The following is a 25,790-nucleotide window of genomic DNA, read 5'->3' as shown; positions in this document are numbered from 1 at the left end:
ATCCGCCCGCCTCTGCCTCCTAAAGTGCTGGGATTACAGGCGTGAGCCACCGTGTCTGGCGCTGCCCCTATTCTCTTATCTTAAAACCCTGGTCAGACTGGATGGTCCTGAGGTTTCTTCCAGCTCTGCTCTCCTATGACTTTGATGCTGGGAGACACTCCAGATGTGGGGAGATCAGGGCCCAGAATGGAGGAGTAGGGGTATGGTCTTGGATTTCTGCTGAGAAATGGCCCATAGGTAGGTGAATGGGAAGAAACTGTCATTCACCAGTATCCTAGTGCCCACTGCAGGGAGGTGGGAATCTGTGTCAATACATGTTCCTCATAGATCCTGGATTCCTTGTGCAATTCATCTCCATCCCTAGTGTCCATGGCAGGCCCTGATAAAAATGCCACTAAGTGGACACAAGCTTGTTCCTGGTTGGCAGGTTCTTCAGTGCATGGCCACCAGCAGACCCTTCACTGCAGGCCCCCATTACCACTGCTCCACTGTTTCCTCAGCTTACTTAGGATTTTGCCACGTTACTCTTTGCCCTCACCCCGAATTTCTTTTTCCGTTTTTGTCTGGAGTATTGCTCTGTCATCAAGGCTGGGGTGCAGTGGCATGATCTTGGTTCGCTGCAACCTCCACCTCCTGGGTTCAAGTGATTCTCCCGCCTCAGCCTCCCGAATAGCTGGGATTACAGGCACCTGCCACCATGCCTGGCTAATTTTTGTATTTTTAGTAGAGATGGGGTTTCACCATGTTGTCCAGGCTGGTCTCAAACTCCTGACTTCAGGTGATCTGCCTGCCTCAGCCTCCCAAAGTACTGTGATTACGGGCATGACCTGCGCCTGGCCTCACCTGGAAAAATTTTAAATGAGCTTAATGGAAGTAGAAGGCTTTGTTAGTAGTAGTTAGTAATAGTTTGTTAGTAGTAGAAAGTAAACATCTTCACTTTCTTCATGGAAGACCCCTTCCGCCCCCACTTAAGGCACCCCATCCTGGCTGGGCCCTGCACACATTGCTGAGATGGGCTGACCACCAATACCAAGCAAGCCCTGTCATTAGAAATACCTAATGTTAGAAGATCAGGTGTTAAACGTCACAGTCTAGGAGGAGCAGTTCTGGGAGAAGAACCCAGATGTCCTCAATGCTGCACTCCATACCAGCCCTGGGATGCTGGGGTGTGAGCCAGGCAGGTGCAGGAGCCATTAGAGGGTGTTCCACACAGGGGAGCGGCTCTACCCCCTCATCCATGATGTCCACACCCAGCTGGCCGGCAAGATCACGGGCATGCTGCTGGAGATTGACAACTCGGAGCTGCTGCTCATGCTGGAGTCTCCAGAGTCCCTCCATGCCAAGGTAAGCAGGAGCCAGCCTGGGTAGCAGGGAGCCTGAGGGGCCGGGAGGAACGCTAAGGACAAGGGCTCTTCTAACGGAGCTAGTGGACAGCTGTTTGGCCAGATAAAGTGTTCTTGCTGATATTTGAAGGCCTGCTGAATTTTAGAGTGGAGGGGGCCTTAGGTAAGGGTTTGCTACTTCAGCCCCTCCATGGACTAATTCTGTGTTGTTCCGTAGGTAGGGTTTTGGTACAAGGAAGTGTGTTCTGACTGAGTGTAAGGGTTAGGATTTTTCCAGCTGTCAAGCAGTGTACCTGTGTCAAAGGTGACAGGGCTGTGGAATCTTGCAAGTAGAGGTGGAGTTTCCACAGAAACACTGTGGATGGAGGAGGATCCTGTGTCCAGGATGCTGAGCCAGGGGGAGGTCAAGACTCTTCTGGGACCTGCGGGGACAGCTGCACTAAGCCCCTCCCACTCCTGTCCCACAGATAGACGAGGCAGTGGCCGTGCTGCAGGCACACCAGGCTGTGGAGCAGCCGAAGGCGTTCATGCATTGAAACCAGGTGGGTGGAATGATGACAGGAACAGCTGGGCCTGGGAGAAGCTGTAAGGAACTAGGCAGGGACTGACTTTCACAAACACACAGAGAATCGTGCTGTGTCCCTGGCTTTCTCTGAAGTACCAGGGAGTCTGGAGGAAGTTGTGAGAATCAGAGGAGATGATTAACTGTGATCGGAATGGGGGGTGGAGATGACAGTGCAGGGTGAAGGAGGTACCCTCTCGCCAGCTGCCCTGACTGGCTTCATGCAGCATAGGTTGGGCTTTCCTGGGGCCCTGCCTGGCTCCATTCTGCCTTCCTAAAGGCCTGGCTGGGTTGAAACCACCTTCTTTATTGAAGACCGGGTGTCTGCCATACTTTAAAAACCCTTATTTTTACCTTTTTATCCTCAGAAAAGGAAATCCTCGCTTCCATGGCTGCCAGAAGGACAGTGTTTCTGGCTCTCAGCCCTAAGGCCCTGCAAACTCTAACTTATTTCCCAATTAGTGGTATCAATACTTGGGCCCTGTATGCAAATGAAGGTTGGTCATCCATCCAGCCTATTGCCTTTTGCTTTGTGTATTAAAAGTGCTGCAAAATCTGCCTTGCCTCCCAGGAGGCCCTTTTGTGTCTGAAGGAGGTGGGGACAGAGCAAAGGGTAGACATGACTGGGTTGGGGCTCTGGCTACAAGAAATAAAAACCCAGGCGGGCGCAGTGGCTCACGCCTATAATCTCAGCACTTTGGGAGGCTGAGGTGGGCAGATCACCTGAGATTGGGAGTTCAAGACCATGCTGACCAACGTGGAGAAACCCCATCTCTACCAAAAATACAAAAAATTAGCCGGATGTGGTGGTCCATGCCTGTAATCCCAGCTACTTGGGAAGCTGAGGCAGGAGAATCGCTTGAACCTGGGAGGCGGAGGTTGTAGTGAGCTGAGATTGTGCCATTGCACTCTAGCCTGGGCAACACGAATGAAACTCCATCTCAAAAAGAAACAGAAACCCAAAGGAGTGCTGAAGTACACAGATGGTATATACACAAGAGCAGGAAGTGTGTCAGGAGCTGATCCATCAATGGTACAATGGATAACAACATCAGTATCACACAACAGACCAGAGCTACAGGGGCCCCCATCTGATGTGCACGGAGTCCCTGGTTTGAGCACCCTGCAGGGCAAACACCCAGTTGCTTCTCAGCTCCAGGTTGGCTAAGGGGTTGCGTAACATAATTAAAGAACTCTTGTAGGAACACTTTAAGGTACCTTACCAGGTTAGGATTGTCCTCCCCTACAGGTAATGGGGAAGTCTCTTTAAAAGCTTCTTCGGGACAGTTAGTGCTCACCTCCCATTAGGGATGTACAGTCCAGGTCTTTGCTCTCTCTTACACCTGAACAGCCAAATGAAAGTGGCCACTATGACCCAAATAGATTGGGTTCTGCTAAAAATTCACCAGCAACAAATTTGACTGAGTCCTCAAGGCGCTGCTTTGCCACTCTCAGCTCCTCACTCTTCCTGTTTTCCACTCCACAAACCTCCAACCTGTCTTCGCCACACCCTGTCCACTTCTCTGGCTGCTTCTAATCTGCTCCCTCTGCAGATCCATCGTCTTCTCCCCAAATGCTGACTGCTGGCATTTCCTTAGTCTCAGTCCTGGGCCCCCTCCTTTCCTCATGCCATGCTCTCCTGAGCTATCTAATTTTCAAACACATCTTCAATTTGCACCCAGTCTAGCATGACTCCCCGTTTTTTTCTTCAGTCCAGTCAACTCTTGAGTATCTGAGTCACCTCTCTCACATTCCACAGCCTACCTGCCATCAGCTCCTGATTATCTCAGTAACATGTCTAAAATCAAGTTCATGATTTAACTAAGTTCTCCTTCCTTCTCATTCTTTTTTTTTTTTTTTTTTTTTTTTTTTGAGATGGAGTCTTGCTCTGTCACCCAGGCTGGAGTGCAGCGGTGCAACCTCTGCTCACTGCAACCTCCGCCTCCTGGGTTCAAACAATTCTGTCTCTAGCTGGGACTACAGGTGTATGCCACCACGCCTGGTTAATTTTTGTACTTTTAGTAGAGATGAAGTTTTATCATATTGGTCAGGCTGATCTCAAACTCCTGACCTCAGGTGATCCACCTGCCTCGGCCTCCCAAAGCGTTGGTGAGCCACCATGCCCGGCCTTATTCTGATTCTCTCTTCTAGTGTTCTGTCTCCATAAATGGCCCCACCATTCTGTTACAAAAGCCAGAATTGGACGGTTTCCCCAACCCTGCTGCCACACACTTTCTCTCCTCCCTTTCATAGAAAATTCATCAACATTACCTCCTACCAAATCCAAATCCACTCCCACTACCTAGTGGAATAAATCCACTAGCTCGAGCTAAGCTCAACCCCTGCTCTCACTGCCTTGCCTTCCACTGGTTAACTGCACCTACCCTCGCCCTCCTGCAATCTGGCCTCCACCATGCAGTTTTAAGGCTTTTTTTCAAAATGCCTCTCTAATGTCTCATCCTTGCATAAATCCTGCAGTAGCTTCCCATCATTAGAATAAGGACCACTTTACATAGCCTAGGAGACCCTGCATGATCTGCTCCCAAGTAGGACTCTGCCCTGTCACTCCCACGTAACGGTGTTTTACCTTCTCTGGGAGTGGGGAAGAATTCCATCACAACTGTTAAGACACATTGATAGCTGTGTGTCCCTTTCCTAGAAACTAATCTATGAGAAACAGAAGTTTTATTCTTCAAAGCCTCTCTGGAACACTGACAGTAAGTTTCAAAGATGAGTGATGGGGATGAGGAAGCTTATCATGTTGTGTTCATCAGAAATTTCTGAAGTACAAAACAAGTAGCCTTTTCGGGTTGTGCCAGCCCTACCCTGTGTCTTTACTAGCACATCAAGTTGCTTGCCTTCTAGCACTCAGAACAATATAAATCAGTTGTGAGTGGATGTCACGAAACCTGACTCATATCAGTCCTGCCTGCTTATGAGGCAATAAAAGGGGTACAGTTCCCCACTTTGAAACTGTCCCTTGATGGTGCCCATGGGGTTTGTCTGACTCTAAACTCTGCTTCAGCCTGGATGTTTCTGATGGCTCAGACGACACTCATCCTTAAGAGAGCTCCGAGGTGCTGTGCTAAGTGATGCTTAGCGCTATGTGATGGGAGCCAAGGGATGATCAAAAAACCCTTTGCTCTGCTCTATGGAATCCTGAAACTCCACTTCTATAGGCTGAAAACCAGCCCAGGAAAACAGGGCAGCACTTGATTCTGGCTAGGTCCTAAAGCACTCTCCAGCCTCACTGCATCCCATGTTTTGTGAACTTGATCGGCCCTTTTAGGTCCCTGTACTCACTGGCTGTGCTCCCAGCGAGGGCCTTACACATGCCGTCTGTCCACGATGCTTTTCTCTTCCCCCTTCACTAGTTAACATCCCCGTTTGGAACTCAATTCAGGCTTTACTTACTCAGGGACCCCCTTCCCTCCACTGCATTGAATTTCCCCTTTTGGGAAGGGAAATCACTGAAAACCACTTCACAACACTTAGGCAAGCTGCAATTTTACATGTGTGTGGTTGTCTGAATAACTTCTTGCCCTCCCACTAGGCTGCCAGCCCTCTGAGAGCAGGGACTATGTCTATTCACTGCTGTCTCCCTAGCACTATTTGCAGTGCCTGGTCCATCCAGACGTTTCAATACATATGTTCAACAAATGAATGAATGCCCAGTAAGCAATAGCTTTTATTATTACTACAAAGTTCCAGGTGCAAAGCTGAAAAGGCAGAAATGAAAGCACAGCAGACATTTATGTAGAAGAAAGCCTTTTAATACAACAGCTTAAACACACAGTTCAACAAAATCAGTCAGTTCAAATTAACTTCAACATATTACAAAGAACTATGAGGCCTGGAGAAGGCCACTGTTGGAACAAAAAGCCAAGTCCCTACCCAGAAAGCATGGACACTGACCAAGGAGGCCTCTCTCTCCATCCCACCTCTAAGAGGAGTGGCCACAATCACTGGGCTCTTAAAACAGCTTAGGTGCCTCTCTGCAGAAGGCAGCAGCACGGAGGCATGGACAGACATCCAGGGGTCAGGGCTCTGCCTTCCCACCAAAGGATGGCCGGAACAAAAGGCACTGGGGCTCAGACACAGGAGACTGTGCAAGGACAGGACAGGGACAGCAGCTGCACACCTGGAGAGACTGCAGCCCTGGAGAACCAGCTCAACAGACTGCTTTGTGTCAGGGCCTTAGGTTTATCACCCTCCCCCAACCCCCTCCCACCCCTGCCCAGAAGCTCAGGCTGTTCAGATTAACTGCAGTGAGGTGGGGTCTGGGGAAACTACATGGGCCACACTCAGTCTGAAGCACGCTTGGGCAGGACAAAGCCAAATGCGTTGCTGATGAGGATTTGTTGGTGTGATCAGCTAGCTGAGCTGGGGGGAATGGGGACAGGGCTTCAGCTTCACGCTTAGCTCTAGTGGGGACTTTTCTGGCGAAACAACGATGTCTGTGTATGACTACACTGAGCTTAATTTGAACAAGCAAAGCCTCTTCTGGGGTGGGAGGCCATCAAGGGACTAAGGAGGGGGCTTCAGAGCTCACTTGGGGCATGCTGGGTTTCAGGCACGGGCACAGAGCAGGTGGCCCGCGGCTTCTCTGGTAAGGTCAGGCAGGAGTTTCCGGCTGCCTTGCTGGGTTTTTAGTGTAGGCTCTGCTTCACTTCCTGCCGTAACTTCTGTGCAGGACCGTTCCTAGGCTCGATCTGTAGGAGGTTGCTGATGTCTGCAAAGCTTGATTTATAGTCCTAATAAAATCAAGGACAGGAGTGTGGGGAAGGTTCCCCAACTGGGGTGGGAATAGCTGCTGAGGTAGCAAAGTGTTCTCAAACCCCAGCCCACAGATAGGCCTGCCCTGAGTTAACCTGGGCCCAGGATGAGACAGAAAAGCTGCAGATATTGCCTCAGCTTGGCTATACCCCATAAAAGCCGCCACTGACATAAATCTCTGTAGCTATGTTGAGACCTTTTGGCCAGGATTTTTTCTTACCTTTAGTGCCTTGTGTGCTTGAGCCCGTCTGTAGAACGCCTTCACGTTCTTTCCATCCAGCTTGAGGGCTTCTGTGCAGTCCTTCACTGCTTCCTTGTACTGCTTCAGGACCAAATAGCAGAGTGCTCTGAAGGGGAAAGACCATTTCGGAGGTTTCAGTCACTTCTTATGGGCCACCCACATGCTGTGAAGTAGTTTGAGACGTGATCTCTAAGTTGCTGAACACCTACTGTGTGCTGGTTACTTTATAGCTTCTTAAATCCTCACAACAATCCTAGCCCTTTTCATGGATGAAACATGCTGGCTCAGAAAGCTAAAGGTACCACCAGCAGTGACGGGCAGACCCTAGATTCAAACAGGCAGGGAGTTCGTTTGTGAGACTCCAGATCTTGATCTCATTTAGTTCTGTCATGCTGTACTGTACTCTCCTATACTAAGCTCTTTTAAGCAAAGCTTTTCGGAAACCTTTCCCTCGACAGATTAAAAAATTATCTACTTTAAGGACAAAAACCGAATACTGAACTCTAATGATATAATGCTGACATGGGGTGAAATGTAAAGATGTTTGCAATTTACTTTGAAATGCATCAAAGACTACAGACCAACAGATGGCTAAATAGCAAATATAACAATAGTAATTGTAGAATTTAGATGGCAGGTATATGGGTGTTCACTGTACAAATCTTTCAAATTTCCTATATTTTGAACATTTTCATAAAATGTTGGAAAAAAGTCATGTACATCCATACAACAAAATATTCTGCATCTGTGGGTTAAAAAAAGTGCATGTGTGTGTCTATTTTCCTCATTCAATTCTAGTCCTTGTCTCCAAAGACAGTCACTAAAAACAAGGCAGTCCAGTGTCTGGGAGCTCATTACATAAGTTAATCCATTCCACCTCACTGTTTTCAGTGGGTGCAGGGTATTCACGAAGTTGGATGTAGCATAATTTATTTCAGCAATTTCCTATCGAGAGGTATTTTTCCATGATTCTAGTTTGCAAATAAATGATGCCATGAAGAATATCCGTGTGCAAGGGACTGCTGTATTCAAAGATACATGCATTTTAAAATCTGGCCAGGTGCGGTGGCTCATGCTTATAATCCCAGCACTTTGGAAGGCTAAGGTGGGAAGATCACATGAGCCTGGGAGTTTGAGACCAGCCTGGGCAACAGAGAGAGACCCTATCTCTTGCAGAAAAAAAAAAGAAAAAAAGAAAAAGAAATAAATTTGATTGTTACTGCCAAAATGCTTTGCAAAAAAAGCTGAATAGTTATTGATAGAGGCTATTTTCCTACAACTGTACCAACTTTGGGTCTTAAATTTTAATTTATGCCAAGATGGAAGAAAGCAGTATCTCATTGTCTTAGTTGCTTTAAATGTGAGTAAAGCTGAACATCTTTACATAAGGGTTTTAATTATATGAAATCAAACTTCTCTAACTTTAATGACTTCTGTAACATTTTTTTTCCTTTACGCAAGAATACCTTCCCCACTGCAAGACATTTAATCCACGTGTTCTTCTAGAACTTAATGGTTTCGCTTTTTACACTTCAAACTGTAATCCACTTAGAATTTATTTTAAAATAAGAAGTAAGGTAGGATTCAGGTTTAACTCTAACCCTGGCAACCCATCACCTCTTATTAAATAATCTCTCTTTTCTCCAGACTTTATTATACACCAGATACTCTCATGCTGTTGTTCTCATTTTTTTCTTTTTTTTTTTGAGACAGAGTTTCGCTCTTGTTACCCAGGCTGGAGTGCAATGGCACGATCTCGGCTCACCGCAACCTCCGCCTCCCGGGTTCAGGCAATTCTCCTGCCTCAGCCTCCTGAGTAGCTGGGATTACAGGCACGCGCCACCATGCCCAGCTAATTTTTTTGTATTTTTAGTAGAGACGGGGTTTCACCATGTTGACCAGGATGGTCTCGATCTCTTGACCTCGTGATCCACCCGCCTCGGCCTCCCACAGTGCTGGGATTACAGGCTTGAGCCACCGCGCCCGGCCTGTTCTCATTTTTTTCTAACAAACTTTGGAATCATTATCATGAATTAGAAAACTGTACTAGTTCTTTGTGATTGCATGGAATTTATAAATTAACTGAGAGAAAAACCTTCGTGTAGCAACTTAAAAGACAGGGACAAATTCTTCGGCACTCCTCCCACTGAGAGGCAGAGGGGTCTCTGCTCTCTCTCTTTGAATTCAGGCAGGCTCTGTGACTGCTCTAACAGAGGACAGAGGAAGGGACATGATGTGACTTTCAAGGTTAGGTCATAATAGGCCTTGCAGCTTCCACCTTGGTCTCTGGAAATACTTGCTCTTGGAGCCTTGAACTGACAGAGAAGCAGCCAACGACTCTGAAGCCACCACACTCTCAGGAAGCTCACGCCAGCACACATGAAAAGGCTGCTAAGAAAGTGGAAAGAGATGCCAGCTTGCTCTAGCAGTTCCATCGCCCAGGCATTTTGAGTCAAGCAGCCCAACTGCCAGACATTAAAGGAAGAAGGCTTTAGACGATTCCAGCCCCAGCTACCATCTTGCTGACCCTGCATGAGAGACCCCAAATGAGAACTGCTCTTCCCTAATTCCTGACTCACAAATTACAAGCAAAATAAAATGGACCACCAAGTTTTAGAATAGTAGCCCCCTGTTTTAAACTTTGGACACAGAGGCATTCTTTTTTTTGGAGGGGGGACACAGTCTCGCTCTGTCACCCAGGCTGGAGTGCAATGGCATGATCACAGCTCACTGCAACCTCTACCTCCCGGGTTCAAGTGATTTATTCTCCCACTTCAGCCTCCTGAGTAGCTGGGATTACAGGTGCACGCCACCATGCACAGCTAACTTTTGCATTTTTTGGTGGAGATGGGGTTTCACCATGTTGGCCAGGCTGGTCTCAAACTCCTGACCTCAAGCGATCTGCCCACCTTAGCCTCTCAAAGTGCTGGGATTACAGGTGTGAGCCACCACGTCTGGCCTCAACATAAAGGAATTCTGAGGAAACTAACACTTCCTCCCAGTGGGCTCTGGCAATTTAAAGAAATAGCGGAAGTAGAGGAACCACAGTGTAAGCATTATGCACTGTATAGTGATTTCAGAATAGAAATGTGGTGATTAATAGGGTCATGTCAGACTTCTAAAGACTATATTTAAGATGATCAAAATGCGTAACTTCAGACAACAAAATAAACACCCTTGACTTCTGGTAAATGAACTGATTTTATATCCAGCCAGAAGGGTTTTAATTACAATGGGTTGGGAAGTAACACAAGTTAGTGAAAGGGAAATAAGCTTTGGAGTCACAAGGATCTGGCATAAATCCCAGCTGTCATGTATTAGTTGTTTAATTTTCTACTCATTAATTCATCTTTCTGAGCCTGATTAGGTAACACAGAACAATGATTTAAACTGAAGAACTGTTCTGAGTACAAATGAGAGCTGTTTCAGGGCTGGCAAGCTGTAGGTGCTATGCACTCAGGTGTCACCTGCACAAAGGGAAGCAAAGTAAGCCAAAGCCTATGCACTGTGTCATTCAGATGGGTGTACATGAGGTGGAGCCTTAGGCTAGGTCCAAGATGTTCCAGGACATGGTAAAATGTTAGCCACAATGGCTAAAAATTCAGTTCTGTCATCAGTCCTCTAGATTAAATTATAAATCCAATGCAATCACAACCAAAAGTTGTCCAACAAGACATTTTTTGGAATTTGCCAAAATAATCCAAAAGTTTAGCTAGAAGAACAAACATGGAAAAATACTAGGAATACTCTGATTAAGAAGAATGAAGAGAAGGCCAGCCCTACATCATAAAGCAGCAGTAATTAAAACAGTATTTAAACAAGAAAAAACATGGCTCCAGATGTGGTAATAGTCCACAAAAATGAGTTCATGGAGGTGTTCAGCAGCATAAGGTAGGCAAGGCGAAAGAGGGCCCAGAGACAGAGGAGTTAGAAGATGCCATACAAACACGGAACGAACAGGCTGCAGGCTTCTTTTTCAAATTAGCCTGGCAGATTAAGGCCCCTCTGGTCCAATCAGCCATAAAACCACACAGAGCCACAGGTGCAAAATTCCAAAATATAAGCTTTAAAATTACAAGTTCTCTTTCCAACTCATTGGGCAGCAAAACCTGACCTGAACTGACATGAAGCTACTTAGCTTCCCTATTCTACCCCATATGAACATGGAATTTCCAAGTTTCACTGGCAGAAATACTAATAATTAACTTCTGCAAGCTCTCCCAGACCCTGCTGGGATGTTACATAATTCAGACAATATTACTTCACTAAAATGGGAAACATGGGTTTTTTGTTTTTTTCTGAGACAGAGTTTTGTTCTATCGCCAGGCTGGAGTGCAGTGGCACAATCTCGGCTCACTGCAACCTCTAGCTCCTGGATTCTCCTGCCTCAGCCTCCTGAATAGCTGGGATCACAGGCGTGTGCCATGCACCTGGCTAATTTCTGGTATTTTTAGTAGACATGGGTTTCACTGTGTTGGCCAGGCTGGTCTCGAACACCTAACCTCAAATGATCCTCCTGCCTCAGCCTCCCAAAGTGTTGGGATTACAGGTGTTAAGCCACCGCGTGCGGCTGGGAAACAAATTTTATCCCAAGAGTTTAGAATAAGGAACAATGTGTCTATATTAGAACCAAGATTCTGAATTAGCGAGTGATACGTGTATGCTGGTAGGGAAGGAGAAACAGATTTATAACATTTTATAATAAATGTTTTACACTGTTTGGTTTTGATATGGTCCCTTGCTGAATGTTTCAAGCTTCTGAGAGTAAAACTAATAGGAAGATCTTGTTGGAGCCAGATTCTATTTCTGGCACCAACATTTGCTGGTTGGGTAAGTTTAAGGCAAAACTTCCTTCTCTGAGGCTCAATTTTCTCAACTTTAAAACAGAAAAAGTGCCTACAGCTCAGAGCATTGTTGCAATCAGTCAGTCCTACACAGTGCAGGGACTGCGCCTGGCTCCCAGGCTCTCAGTCAGTCGTCACTGATGGCAGCTCCTGGTGCAAGGCTTTCTACAGGCTCACAAGTCTAACCCCCTTAGGCTAGACTGTAGCCATCCTGCTTGCTCTTTGGCCAGGCAATGGTTACTTCACACTCTGGCTTCTGGGCCAGTACTCATAGAAATGGTACCCAAATTTCTAACAGGAGGGTCTTTGAGAAGGGTAGGGAGTAGCGTGGTGGGGCGGAGAGATTAAGAGACAACTTAGGGTTGTGTTTGCAGAGCAAGCACACTGCTTTTACCTACATTGTATGCTTATGAAAATTCTGGGGACAGGGGCCAACAAAGCCCAGGCTACCATTTGGCATCCCTCAGTTTCTGCCCTTTGGAGAGAATGAATGCCACTAGCCCTATCTAGCTCACAGCGTGGATGCCAGTTTTGAGCCATAACACACTTGACTAAATGCTAGGGATGAAGAGCCCATCGCAGTCCAAGAGAAGACTATGGAATAAAACATCCAATGTCCTGAAATGTCCCAGGCCAGCAGCTGTGTAGGAGATACCTGTTGCTGTACGTGGCAGATTCCAGGTTACTATACAAGAGGCTTTCACTGTACTTCTCAATAGCTTTCTTATGGTTTCCCTTCTTTACAAGCTCATTGCCTTCTTCCTTCAGAACTCTGGCTCTCTCCACATCCCCAGCAGAAGGCACTAGATACAAATTCAGAAGAGGAGAAAAACCATGGAGCAGCACCCAACTGAGATCAGGGAGATCTCTTTAGCATTGTCCCTTCCAAATCGTCTACAATCCTCTCCCCCAGAGATTTCCTACACTGTTGTAAATCATCCTTTCTGATTAATGACTTCCAATTAATAGCTTCTGGGAAATTAAACAGTTTTTCATTAAGAAGAGTTTGGGGATTCCTGATATAAAAACATTTTTACATGCACATAAAAATATATGTATGATAAAAAGCAACCCAGGTTCTAGCCTTGGCACTGCCTCGTGGTAGCTGGAAGATCTTATGTGACCTACCTAACTTTTTCGGTCCTCAATTTCCTCGCCAATAAAATGGGGCAATACTTATTCAACAGATGGCTATTTTCAGGGTCAAATCTGAGAATACATAAGGAAGTACAGAACATACAATACACTTAAAGCAGGACAGTAAGTAAGTAAATATTAATAAACATCTGCTAAAGAAAGGATATATAGCTTCTGGGCTATGAGAAAAGGGGAGAAGAGCCTGCTATTCTCCTCATCTCTGGTTTGGGCTGAGCCTGTGAGTATCCTCCCTCATCTAACACATGCAGCTCTGCTCCAGCCTTCAAGGAGAGAAAGCAGAGAGAAAAGGTGAAATCCAAGCTGCTTAACTTGGTGTTCAGGCCCTTCACTGCTTGGCCCCAATTAATTAGTCCAGCCTCGGCTCCGTATCACCTGCTTTTTAAATTTTTTAAAACTATCTTTATAAAATACTAAATATTTATGACCAGGGTAAGATTATAGGTTTATACCCCGAATTCATCACCTGGTTTAAGAGAAAGACCTAGGATCTTTGAAGTCCTGGGGGACCCACCCCAATTAAGTCCACTGCTGGAGGAAACACCCCCAATTCTGTGCTTCCCCACCTTTTTTAAAACAGTTTAACTATATACTATAGTACCCACAGACCATTTGTTGTTTACTTTGTTTTTGAACTTCATATAGAAGAATAAATGAGTCTGTGTATTCTTTCGTGACTTGGTTTTTCTTTTTCCCCTTAACACTGTATTCCTCAGATTCATCTGCGTTGATGCACAGGCTTGCAGCTCCTTCATTTTCACTGCTGCAATACCACAGCTGGATTGTCCATTCTCCCATTTATGGAGATCTGCGTTATCTCTGGTTTCTTTTTCTATTACAGTCTTCTATGAACGTTCCTGTGTACGTCTCCCTGTGCACATGCACACGGGTTTCTCTAAAGGTAGGGCTTCAGCTTCACTGGCACCCTGCAACACACCACTCTCTGCAGTCATACTTATTCCCACCACTCCCCCTATGCACTTTCATTCTTCAGCTCTCTCCACTGTCTCTGCCAAGGATTCTCCTTTCTTTCCACATGATGACCTCCTTCTTCAAGGTCCGGCTCAAGGCTCCACCTCCACTGCCACCCCTCCTGAGTCTTTCCCCAACTCCCTCATGCACTTAAGTCAGTGTCTATCCTGAACTTCTCAAACACTAAGTCTCTAAAGCACATGACCCTCTTCTTTGTGTTTTAAGACAGTGCTGATGTCTCAGTCCCTCATTTGATGGAGAGGTCCCTGAGGGCCAAGACTCCCTGTCCTCTGTGTCACCCTGCTTAGCATAGACATGGCTTGGAACACGTGGCTCAGTGACCCCGAAAGAATGAAATCAATGGTAGGTGCACTGATGCCGTCAGGTTCATTAGCACCCCACATTTTCATCCTAGAGAAGAGTGGGGAATACTTAACAGGCTCCTACAAACCAGAGTGAATGCTACCCATGACCAGATAGGCATTCTCCTGTAGAAGATGAGTAACTTTTGTCCTCCCCTAACACCTAAAGGTCACTTACAATACGCAGGCCTCCATCTCTGATCCCTTCTGCATCTGCCTCAATCCCTAGCTTGCTGGGCTGGGACCATTCCCCTGGAACATTAAAAAAGCTTCCTAGTGCCTGACAAACGGCCTCTTCATTTCACACAGTTGAAGTCCTGTTTTTGGCTGCCCAGCTTGGATCTCCCTTCTTTTCTTCATGCTTCTCCAGGGATTCAAACAGTGCACATGCTCCTGGGAAGCATCACCCTCTAGCTCTGGAGGTGGGGCAGTTGCCTCAGGGGTGACCTAATCACAAAATCTCATCTCCTGGTTATGGTGCGTACTTCAAAGAATGGCCTATGACCAAGAAGACCAGAATAGATTGAAAAATCGATTGAGAAAATATATGAGCTAGAGCATTTTAGGGCAAAAAAAAATCCTATCTTTTCCCAGCGAGCTATGAGAGAAAGACTTTCTTTCTCTGGGGCATGAGGCATGGGGTTTGGACATGAGGCCAGGTACTGCTACAGCTATTTTGCTACTAGGAGGGAAGCTTGCCAAAGACAAAGCTGACACACAACAGAGAAGAAGCTGAGATAAGTACAGAAAAATGAAGTTAGTCTGTGAATATAGGAAGCTGCTAGAGCAAACCTTGCCTGAACTCTCTCTCTGGATTTTTCAGTTTTATGAGCCAATAAATTCCCTATACTATTTTTACTATGTTGAGCTTTCTGTTTTTGCAACCAAAAACATCCTAAGTAATATATCCCAAATGCTACCAGAGGAAAGAAAAGGGAACTCACACTGCATGTGCCAGGCTGGGAGTTTTTATGTGTCTTATGTCATGCAGTCCTCATAGTTGTGAGGAAGACTTTATCATCACCCTCACTATACAACTGGGAAAACAATCTCTAAGAGGCGAAGACTTCTATTTTGTTTTATTTTGTTCCTAAGATTATTTTTATAACTTAGCTAAACAATGCCAGTTTTTACAGGACTACTCTAAAGAAAATGGATACCAGGAGATTGCAAGACTCTGGGCAGAGAGTCACAGCTCACCTCTGTTCTTTGTAGTCGTTGTTTCTTTGGATTTGCTTTTAGCCATCTCTTTGTGGTTCTCCGAAGGCAAGGAATTCCATCTCTTCTGAGCTGAAACAGGCACCAAGGGAATAGAGGGCAGCTTCAGGCGCCACTCAGGCCCAAGTGAGTCCATGAGAGCTCTGGTCATTCTGGAAAGGAAGGCAGGGTTGCAGGGAGGTTTCCAGCTGGGTCAAGATATTTCTCCTTTCACACACCTGAGGGAGGCAGCCTTTTCAGAAGAGCCAGAGCTGCCACCCTCCCCCTCATGTGAACCACCTCTTGAGCTCCACCAATGTGCTGCAATATAGGAAGAGGAATCTGCCACCATAAAAGCCATCTCAGATCAGTCACCATGACACTTTTGAGCTTGGTCATACTCTGTTACCTTTAAAGTGGTGATCTGTTGCTTGCTAAGGATACTTAAACCATGATCCCAAAAGACTATACTTTCTCCAAGAAAGAATCATACTTTTTGTTTCATATTTTATCAATGAATCAAGTACACAACTGTGCAAGTGCCTGACATTTGTTTAATGCTCAGGCTTTTTAAAAAAATGCAAACCTTAGGTCATTCTCTAATCCTACAACTCCTCAGGGGTTCCCAGTTCCCTAGGCTACTGTGGCCTGTGAGATCCGGTCCCCACCCTTTCTTGTCCCCCTTCACTGTGAACCACATTCCCTTCTGATCCTTCTATTCAAGACTTTGCACGTGCTTTTTCCTCTACCCAGAACAATTGCTTCTATTTTGGAAAAAAGACTGCCAATTTCCAGGCCCTTCCAGCTAACTCCAACTTATTCTTTAGATTTCAGCTTAAAACACTACCCAGGGACCAAGTTCTTTTTGTCACCTCATCTCCAGCACCTGGTATATCACCTGGTAACCACCAAGGCCCAATCAGGTACGTGTTGAATGAGTGAATAAAGCTAACCGTACACTTATGCTCCTATGTTACAAGAATGAAAACCACACAGACTGATATCACTAAAAATTCCAAGAGGTCTCTGACTAGGCTGTTTTGCTGGCGGCCAAGCTATTTCGAACCTCTACTCTCCTCAAACCTGTTCCCTGGCCCTTCCCCTTTTCTAGAGCAAACTTCCTCATACCCCAAATACAAACCTACCTGCCTGGGTGCCCAATCCTTCCTATTTCTCTCCTGTCACAACGGAAGAGACAATGGGACCAATCCTCCCACTTAAGCTCTGGATACCATCTCCTCTTGCCTCTTTCAGGGACCACACCCAGGCAGCACCTCCCTCACCCACATCTTCATCCCTTCTCTCTACTAACTCCAACCATCAGCATTTAACTCCCTTTAACTCTTTCTTCATTTAATAAAACCGTACTGGACACCCCTTGCCATCCCAGCTATACTCCCTGGCCTCCCTTCAAGCCTGACTTTTTGAACACATTGCCCTCTTACTCCTGATCCCACCGACCAGCTTCCATCAGAGCCACCAGTGGCTTCACTGCTAAACTTTCAGTTAATGTAAGCTCCTTGGAACACCTGACACTAATGATGTCTCCATCATTCTTGAAATACTCCTTCCCTTGGGACATAAATGCCGTTTCCTCCCACCTCTCCAGCTGCTGTTCCTCTGTAAGTCGCTCAAATGCTCAAGTTTTGCAAAGCTCCATCCTCTTCCCTCTACACACTTGCTGTGATGTCCTTTTTCTCTCTCACAGCCCTAATCCACCTCTATGCCAATGACCCTCAAATCCATATTTGTCTGGCCTGTATTTTACTCCTTTACTCCATGTAAATACTCAACTATCTTACTTACATCTCTAGTCTCATGTCCCATAGTCACCTTCAACTGAACATGTCAACAATCTGGGTGTCTTCTATTCTTCCCTTCTTGCTACCCCACAATCACTAAAGCTTGTTGATATACTTCCTACATGTCCCCTGAATTGGTCCCACTGTTTTCTCTCCACCCTCTCCCCTGGTTTGCTGCATGGCTCCTTCCTATTCTGTTGCCTTTCATATCATCCCTCAACATGGCAAAAAAGAGCTTTTCTCTAAAATACAAATCTGCCCACGTTGCTCCACTGCTCAAGACCTTTTCATAAAGCCTCACTTGCTCAGGATTAAGTCCAAGCCCCTGAACACTGGGTCTTGTGTGACTTGGCCTCACCAACCTGTCCCAAGCTGAGCCCCTGCCTGCAGCACCATGTGAAACCATCTTATAATTCCTGTGATCTATCACACTTGCTCACCCTTGCACACACTGCTCCGTCTTCTGGCTGGCTCCCTACCCCGTATCTCTCAGTCTTAGCTCACCTCCTCTGAAAAGCTCTCTCTGGCCTCCCTCTCTCCCTCTCAGCTGGCTAGGTGCTTCCTTTCTGGCCTCAGAGCCCCTCTGCTGCCTCCTACCATGGCACTTATCATGTTGTACTGTGCTTGCCTATGACTGACTGGTGTCCTCCCTGAGACCAGAACCTCTATGAGGGCAGGAAGAGGAATGACTCAGTCATCAACCCAGGTCCTAGAGCAAAGTCTGTCACATAATTGGTAGATTTTGTGGAATCAGCTCAATTAAAAAGGAGGTGCCTGGTGACAAAGCAAGACTCTGTCTCAAAAAAAAAAAAAAAAAAAAAAAAAAAAAAAAAAAATGAAGGGAGGCAAAGGGAAAACAAAGGATGCTGGCAGACAAGACAAGCCAGAAATAAAGAAAGCACTAAATACACAGCATCAAGTCCTGTTAAGGGTTTGCTGTTCGTGTAGTGTTTGGCTTTCTAGCAGCACACGCAGAGGGGAAACATGATCGATCGGTTATACAAATGACAATATCCATGATAAAGGTCAGTAACTGCTCAGAGACCAGAAAGGAAGTGCACCTGGGGAATCTCTTGGAGGGGTCACAGTACAACATACTGAACCGTGTCCACAAACCGCATCCCTTTAGGCTTGTCATAGCTGCTTGGGCTTGTGTCTTACTCTTCCAATTAGCTCTCTGAAGACAGGTGAGGTCTGTATTTCTTTCTCATTTTGGCACCCCCCACTGAACCTGGTACAATACCTTAAACAGTGCATGATAAATATTACTGTGTACATAAATACTGTGAGGCACAGGTAGGCAAAAATCAGTCAATCTTAGTAATTCTTACTCCCTGAAAACCTGCTAAATACAAAAGCAGATTTTCCTTTCACACCTTCCCCAACATGCCCATTGGGAGTTTTCTAAGGGTAGCCAAAGGGATCCCCTCAGAAGACAGACAAGGCAATGGCCCATAGCCAGTCAAGAAGGACAGGGAGTCGCCATGGAGACTGTTGTGAATGGAGCTCACCTGTTGATGCCTTCTAGGGCTGACGTCACACTATCATCAATCTGCAGCACAGTCTTATAGTCAACATAGGCCATAGGGTACTTCTCCAGAGCCTCATAAGCAGATGCTCGCCGCAGCAGAGGCTTAATGCTGAAGGGAAGCAAGGCCAGTGCTCTAGAATAGAAGGCAAAAATGTCAACTGGCTGCTAAGCCACCAGGGTTTCCCTAGTTTCTTCCAGGCAGGGTTTTTTGGAGCACTCAGTGTATAAGAGGTAATTTTTGGCTGAGAGACACAGCTAAAAATGCCAAACATCAGAACAGGAATTTTTCAACTTAGACTGAGGTGAGGAGGGGAAAGAGGGCAGAGAAACATGAATTTTTGCCAAATGTGTGTGCACGTGCATCAATTTTCATAGTTTCAATTCCCCCAAAATCAAGAACAAGCGCCTCATGGCTTTCATGCTACTATGTGTTTCTAGAGTTGTGTTCTAGTGGGAATAACAAACTTTGGAGTCAGGTGGGGTGGTGTCTGAATTCCACCTCGGCCGCTAACTGTGACCCAGGTAAATGGCTTTACTGCCCAACCCTCAGTAACTAAGTTCTGGCCTGGGACACATGGTAAACGTATTCCATAGATTGGTCCTGAACACTCAAAGAGGGAAATCTAGCACAGGGCCTGGTACAAATTAATTCAGCACAGGCTCCGTGAGCACGCTCACATCCCTCCTCCTCTGCTGGCTATCACGAGGGCATGAATCTAAAGCAATGTCACCGGACATCAGATCTGAGAACACATCTCAGGTAAACGTTCGAGTTTAATGATGATGAAAGAATATTAGACTGGCTTGAACAAGAGGTATGAAAAATTGTTCAGTGTCTTCTAAAACTGGTCATTCATAAATACCATTTTTTTCCTTGCTTCTTCTGAGATCATCTATTAACCTCTATTCCTCCTTTGTTCCTTCACTCTCTTCCCCTCACATACTCCCATCCCAGGAAAATACCTGGGAAAGCCCGTTACTGGTCTGCAACTCTACCTCATCCCCAGGTTTCAAATCTCACAAGACTTGAAGGCCTACTTCGAATTGCCCATCCCACTCCTTTTTCAGCAGCAGAGCCAAGACTCCCAGACACAAGTCAGGGGCCAAGTCTCTACACAGTAGACACAAGTCTCTACACAAGTCAAGACCCCCATTCTCAGTGACCTGGTGAAACTCAGTGACACTTTCTTAACATCTGTTCCAGATGTAATGGATGGAATCCTTCTAAAGAAGAAACAAGCCAGATTAACCCAGCTTCCTCTTCTGAGACCCTCAGGTATCCCAAAGTTACCCTCGGCCACTTACGAAGTGCAATCTTTGATGCAGTCTCTGCAGTTTCCATCCTTCAAGTGACATGCTGCTCGATTGGAGTAGAGAACACTTTCTTCTTCTGGGTTTGAAGAACCTGCCCAGGTAGAGTAGAAAGATTATCAGTTGGGAAATGGATGCCTCAGGGCACTGGGATATGTTTCATACTCAGAGTTCTTTGGGCTTTGTGTTAAGGCAGAAGAGATAACTACAAACTGATCAGGCTTGTTGGTCTGCTGGGCTGGTATATTTGTCATTCTTATATGACAGCAAGGACACTGAGCTTTCTGCCATTCACAGTGAACCAAGTATCTCCTCATTCACTCATTCCAGCACTGAACTTGGTAACAGACAAAAGATATACAGGGAATAGCTAGCTCCTGCCTCAAAGATTCATGCTGTAACTACTTGAGTTTGTGTAAGTGGATGGATGGGTGTGTATTTTATTACAAAAAGCATTTAAATCCAATAAAGAAGAAAAGAAAGAAAAAGAACAAGATGATAAATGCCATGATAAATAGATTGACCAAAAGTCGCAGGGACACTAAGACCCATGAAATACATGAGATTAGTTTTACTTGGTCAAGCCAGAGAGAACTTTGTCAGGTAAATGATAATTGAGCTGGGTGTGATAGGAGTACAGAGAACTTAACCAGGAAAAAGCCTTAAGCTACCCCATGGGAGAATTATTAGACATTTTTCTAAAGGCAGTCCTTACCCTCAGGAATTGCAGAGGCTCAAGTCCTTCACTGTGGCCAAAATAATCTTTGTTTATTTATTTGAGACAGAGTCCTGCTCTGTCAGTCGCCCAGGCTGGAATGCAGTGGAGGGATCTCCGCTCACTACAACTCTGCCTCCTGGGTTCAAGCAATTCTCCTGCCTCAGCCTCCTGAGTAGCTGGTATTACAGGCACCTACCACCACATCTGGGTAGACTACTTCTTGTATTTTTATTAGACAGGGTTTCACCATATTGACCAAGCTGCTCTTGAACTCCTGTTTTCAGGCAATCTGCCCGTCTCGGCCTCCCAAAGCAGTGGGATTACAGGCATGAGCCACCATGCCCAACCATGAACTTTATTTTTAAAGATAATTTTCAACCATTTCATACCCACTAGTGTGGGCCATAATTTTTAAAAGAATTGAACACAGGTTCTCTTTGAAAATTTTGAAACATACAGAAAACCATTATCTCAGATTTAGCACATGTTACATTACCACTAGATTTAGCACGTTATATTAGTTCCCAACTTTTTTAATTTTTAATTTTTAGAGACAGGGTCTCACTCTGTTGCCTGGGCTGGAGTGTAGTGGTGTGATCATAGCTCACTGCAGCCTTGAACTCTTGGGCTCAAGTGATCTTCCCGGCTCAGCCTCCCAAGCAGACAGGACTACAGGTGTGCAGCACCATGCCCTGCTAATTTTTAATTTTTTTGTAGAGACAGAGTTCCACTGTGTTGCTTAGGTTGGTCTTCAACGCCTAGCCTCGAGTGATCCTCCTGCTTTGGCCTCCCAAAGTGCTGGAATTATAGGCATAAGCCATGGCACCCAGCCCTTTAAAATTTTTCTGATATGGCTAAAACTCCAGCCATCCCCATCCTTATCCCTGTGCTCCCTCCCCAGACCCCCAGAGGCCAGTACAATCCTGAAGTTGGTATGTAACATTTTCAAGCATGTTCGTCTACGTTTATATGTATATATACACACACATACATGTGTATGTGTGTATATATATAAATGTAGACTGACACATATATATACGTGTGTGTGTGTGTGTGTGTGTGTGTGTGTGTGTGTGTGTAACAGGTAAGATACCATTTTATGTCTATTAAAGCTTTTCCTAAGAGGTATCATATTGCCTATCCTTCTGCAACTTACTTTTTTCACTAAGTATCCTGTTGCCATGTTGATATTTGATATCTTTCATTCAATGCCAATAAAAACAAATGTTTTCATTTTCCCATCTTGCTTTGCCAGGCCCAGAGACAGAAAGTACAGAGACTAGTAAAATACATCCTTGTCCTTAAGAAGCTAAGTATAAGTACCCAAAACCTATAATCCATCTTGAGTCACCAGTGTTGGAATTCACTTGGGGTGGCTGGCGAAATATTAGGGAAAGTTATAGATTATAGTCTCAAACCTTTTGGAAGACTGAAAGGTTTTAATGGGGGCAGGCTGAAGGCAGCCAGTCCATTATTAGGGAAGAGTTAAGGATGATAAAAGGTTTCCCAGTTTAAGTCTGTTTACCCCACATCCCTTTGTCTCTACGGTGTTTACTCATGTAAACTTTGTGCTGGGTGACCCTCTCAGGGGGAGATTAAAGGGAAAGTATCCGTTTAATAGTGTTTACTCTGGGCCTGGAACCTAAAGCTTTTATCATTCATAAAACCACTCTTTTAACCATGTTAATTATCCACAAATGTGTTGACTTAGAACCTCGGTTATGAAATCTTTACGGAATAAAGGGGTGGATGTACAGGGAGTCTTGGTTGATTGGCTGCATTTCACCCTTTAAAGGCAGCCAACAACCATCCCTAGCCAACTTGAATCACTGAAATAGTGTGAGAGTGCATTTACTGATCAGTCATTGAGTTTATCACCTCCGCAGGTGGTGATAAACATCTCAACCAGAGCATGGTTGCTGAGAAACAGCAGTGGTGTGGTGGAAAGGGCAGGAGACCCTGCGATCCTGACAAGTCACTCAATCCCTCTGATCACGCGTGCCCACCTACCATGAGGATATTACTTCACAGATTTGCTGGAAGGGTTCACTGTGTTAGGCTGTTCCCTGAGCTCCCTTCATGATCAAGAAGACTGATCAGAGAAATCAAGAGACTTACCCAAAATTACCTAGAAAAATCTGTAGCAGTAGCAGAACCAAACTCTGGTCCTTGATAAATCGAGATACCAGGATAGCTTTTCTATGGACCCATACAAACGTGCAAGAATTTCAGAAGTAACCCATACAAACGTGCAAGATTTTCCAGACAAGCTGGGGTGAGGTGAAAGAAAATGGCAGCAACATCAATACCTCAGCTTCCTCAGCAACTTCATCAATTAAGACTGACATGAGGAAGTGGGCCTAAAGGGGAGTTTTCCAGAAAAAAAGAAGCTGGCAAAAGAGTGGCTTGAAACTGCAAAAAGTGCAGACAAAAAAAGAATGAAATTTGGAGAGGATCTGAGAAGTCTAGCAAAATGATTCAAAAATTGGACTTAACATCAAAATCTAACAGATCCATATTCAAATCGTGGCTCTGCCATGTCTTCACCGTGTAACCCCAAGGGAGGCAACTTAACCCTCTTGGACTCCTCCTTTCTAAGCGTATTATCCACAGGGCCATAATAAAGATCAAAGGAGATCATGTCTAAAATGTCTAGCACATGGTAAAGCACTCAATAGATGCCAGCCAAGAAAAGGAGAAAAAGGAAGGTGGCAAAGGGATATAGGTACTGACGGTGACTCACAGAAAACGGGATCCAAGGCTCCTTTCAAAAGTCAAGGCTTTAACCAATGGGGGTTTCTGAATAAGTCACTCTGGAGAAGGGGCTTTGGGCAAAGGTTGCGGTATGCTGAAGGCTGGACGCTGGGAGAAGTGGTAAGAATATGTATCAAACTCTCCAGTAGCCTCCTATCAGGGCATAGAATCCAAACTCCTTGGCAGGGTTTAAAACACCTGCACAATAAGGGTCTGCCCAGCTACCTGACCTGCTGTGTTCCTCTTCCCTCCCCTGGCTCCCTATGCTTTGACCCCCGAAACACACCATGTTTATACCTTCTGCGGGGCTTTTCTCATTGCAATTCCCTTCAGGTCCCAAAACCTTGTGCGCTTGGCTTCTCGTCATTTAGACATTCTTCAGAGATGCTGTCCTTGATCTCCCACTCCAGTCAACTCTATCACCTCACCCTGTCTGTCTTCCTAATCCTGATTATCCCCCAGGTCGCTTACTCGCTGAAGACCCACGCCCTCCCCACCGGCCCCACAAGAATGTGCTGTCCTTGAGAGAAGCGACTTTCTGTGTCTTGTTACACAGGCGGTCTCTTAACAGCTACTCAACAAATACCACCTGGAAAATGAATCGCTGCGGGGGAGGAGGGTTTAGCCTCAGGGCTCAGAACGAGGCCTAAATAACTTAGGATGGGGGCCAGCAGGGCAGTTAACAAGCAGGTGGAGAGAAAGGGCCGAGGTCGGAAGGGGCTGGAAGGATGGGACTGGGGGCTGGAAGGATGGGAGGGGGGGCTGGAAGGATGGGAGGGAGGGCCGGGCAGGACTACCGGCTACCGGCAGAGGGAGGCCCGGGCGGTGGTCGCGGGGGTTGGAGGAGCAGGCCAGAGGTGAGACGGGGTCGCGGTCGTACCTTGCGCCTGCAGCACCCGCAGCGCGCGGCCGTAGAGCGCAGAGGCCTCGGCGTACTGGCCGTTGCGGAATCTCTCATTGCCGGCGGCGCGGAGCTCCTCCACAGAGTCTGGGAATTTGGGGGCCATCCCGCGGCCAGGCCAGCGAGTGGGGGGCTCCTTCCTTCCTCCCTCGTGTGGTGCGGCACAGCGTCCCGGCGGAAGCCGGCGCCGAGTCTCTCCGCCCCTCGGAGAACCCGGAGGGTCGGGAGCGGGGCGGAGGTAGGGGCCTGCGCGACCTGGGGAGCGCCCCGCCCTCTGCGCGTGCTCGGAGCTGTCTCCTCTCGCACGCGGGTGGCTGAAGCAGAGTTGGGCGCTCTGCGTTGCTAGAACGCTGTGGATGACTCAGGAAAGGATGCCGGCCCCGCTCTCAGGGAGTTTATGTCCTAGTGGGGCCCCACAGGCCATTAACTGACAAGCAAACGAAGACGCTAATTTCGTGTGATTAGTGCCATAAGGAAAACAAAACAGGATAATACAACAGAAAGTGACCACGTGTGGGCTATTTTAAATAATGGGATGAGGGAAAGCCTTTCTCAGGGGGTAATAATTGAGCTGAGACCAGGCAAGATTTAGGGAATGCTGATCCAGCCAGAGGGATGGTAAGTGCAGAGGTTCCAACGCTAGAAAGTACCTGGCCCCTATTGTCTATGTTTAATAAGTTAATGCACAGGTGGATTGATGGTGTCAAACTCAACATGTAGAGGTGAATCTCTCAAGTTTAAATGTTTTATTTGGGAATCAAGAATTGCAATTCAGGGCTCACACACAGACCGAGTTGTCTTTCGTGTGTCAGAAGAACAAAGAGAAGGCTGGGAGATTTCATAGAACAGAAATGTTACATGTTACTCTTCAAGGAAGTTTACTGGCACTAGTAAAGTGGGGGTTTACCAGCTCCTTGGAGGGCTGGCAAGCTTTGATTGGTAAGTGATGGTGGTGGATAAAACTCAGAATTGTAGCAGGCTGTTTCAGTAGCTATTAGATGAAACTGGTTTGAAGTTACAGCAGGCACTTTTAGCAGCCAGGCTTGCAAAAAATTACTTTTTGGGAACAATGTTATATGCCCTGAGTATTTGTTCCCCTGGCTTTTCAATTCTGTCTTAGTTGACAGAATTGTCGGGACAAGAATGACCCAGTTTGTATGATCAAGGTTCTGAATGGATGAAAATCTTTCCCGGAGGGTAACCTCATCTCCAGCCTCGTCTGACGTTCCTATGAACCACGCATTGCTGTCTACGCACACCAAGTTCTTGCTTCCTAGCCTTTGCTGGTTATCTCGTTCTCCTGGAATGTTTTTTCTAAATA

General features: G+C 46.1%; 2 protein-coding genes across 2 annotated transcripts in view; one reads left to right on the top strand and one right to left on the bottom strand.

Moving 5' to 3' along the window:
• The window catches only part of PABPC1L (poly(A) binding protein cytoplasmic 1 like), a 32,446-nt gene extending 29,983 nt beyond the window's left edge, over positions 1-2,463 (top strand). Inside the window, exons 13-15 of the mRNA XM_032263619.1 lie at positions 1,214-1,344; positions 1,811-1,885; positions 2,274-2,463. Coding sequence (XP_032119510.1) covers positions 1,214-1,344; positions 1,811-1,879 — 200 coding nt within the window. The 3' untranslated portion in view covers positions 1,880-1,885; positions 2,274-2,463. The remainder of the gene's footprint in view (positions 1-1,213; positions 1,345-1,810; positions 1,886-2,273) is intronic.
• Positions 2,464-5,584: 3,121 nt separating this feature from the next.
• Positions 5,585-24,752, bottom strand: TOMM34 (translocase of outer mitochondrial membrane 34). Its single transcript, XM_032263620.1, has 7 exons — positions 24,449-24,752; positions 20,091-20,190; positions 18,766-18,918; positions 15,456-15,625; positions 12,422-12,569; positions 6,902-7,028; positions 5,585-6,659 (listed from the first exon to the last, which is right to left on the bottom strand). The coding sequence occupies exons 1-7, from the start codon at positions 24,573-24,575 to the stop codon at positions 6,555-6,557; spliced, it is 930 nt and encodes a 309-aa protein (XP_032119511.1). The 5' UTR covers positions 24,576-24,752; the 3' UTR covers positions 5,585-6,554.
• Positions 24,753-25,790: the final 1,038 nt, after the last annotated feature.

This window comes from Sapajus apella, unplaced genomic scaffold (assembly GCF_009761245.1).
Source record: "Sapajus apella isolate SASKATOON/1434 unplaced genomic scaffold, GSC_monkey_1.0 scaffold137, whole genome shotgun sequence".
NCBI classification, from domain to species: domain Eukaryota; kingdom Metazoa; phylum Chordata; class Mammalia; order Primates; family Cebidae; genus Sapajus; species Sapajus apella.
This window is presented reverse-complemented; position numbering and strand designations above follow the sequence as displayed.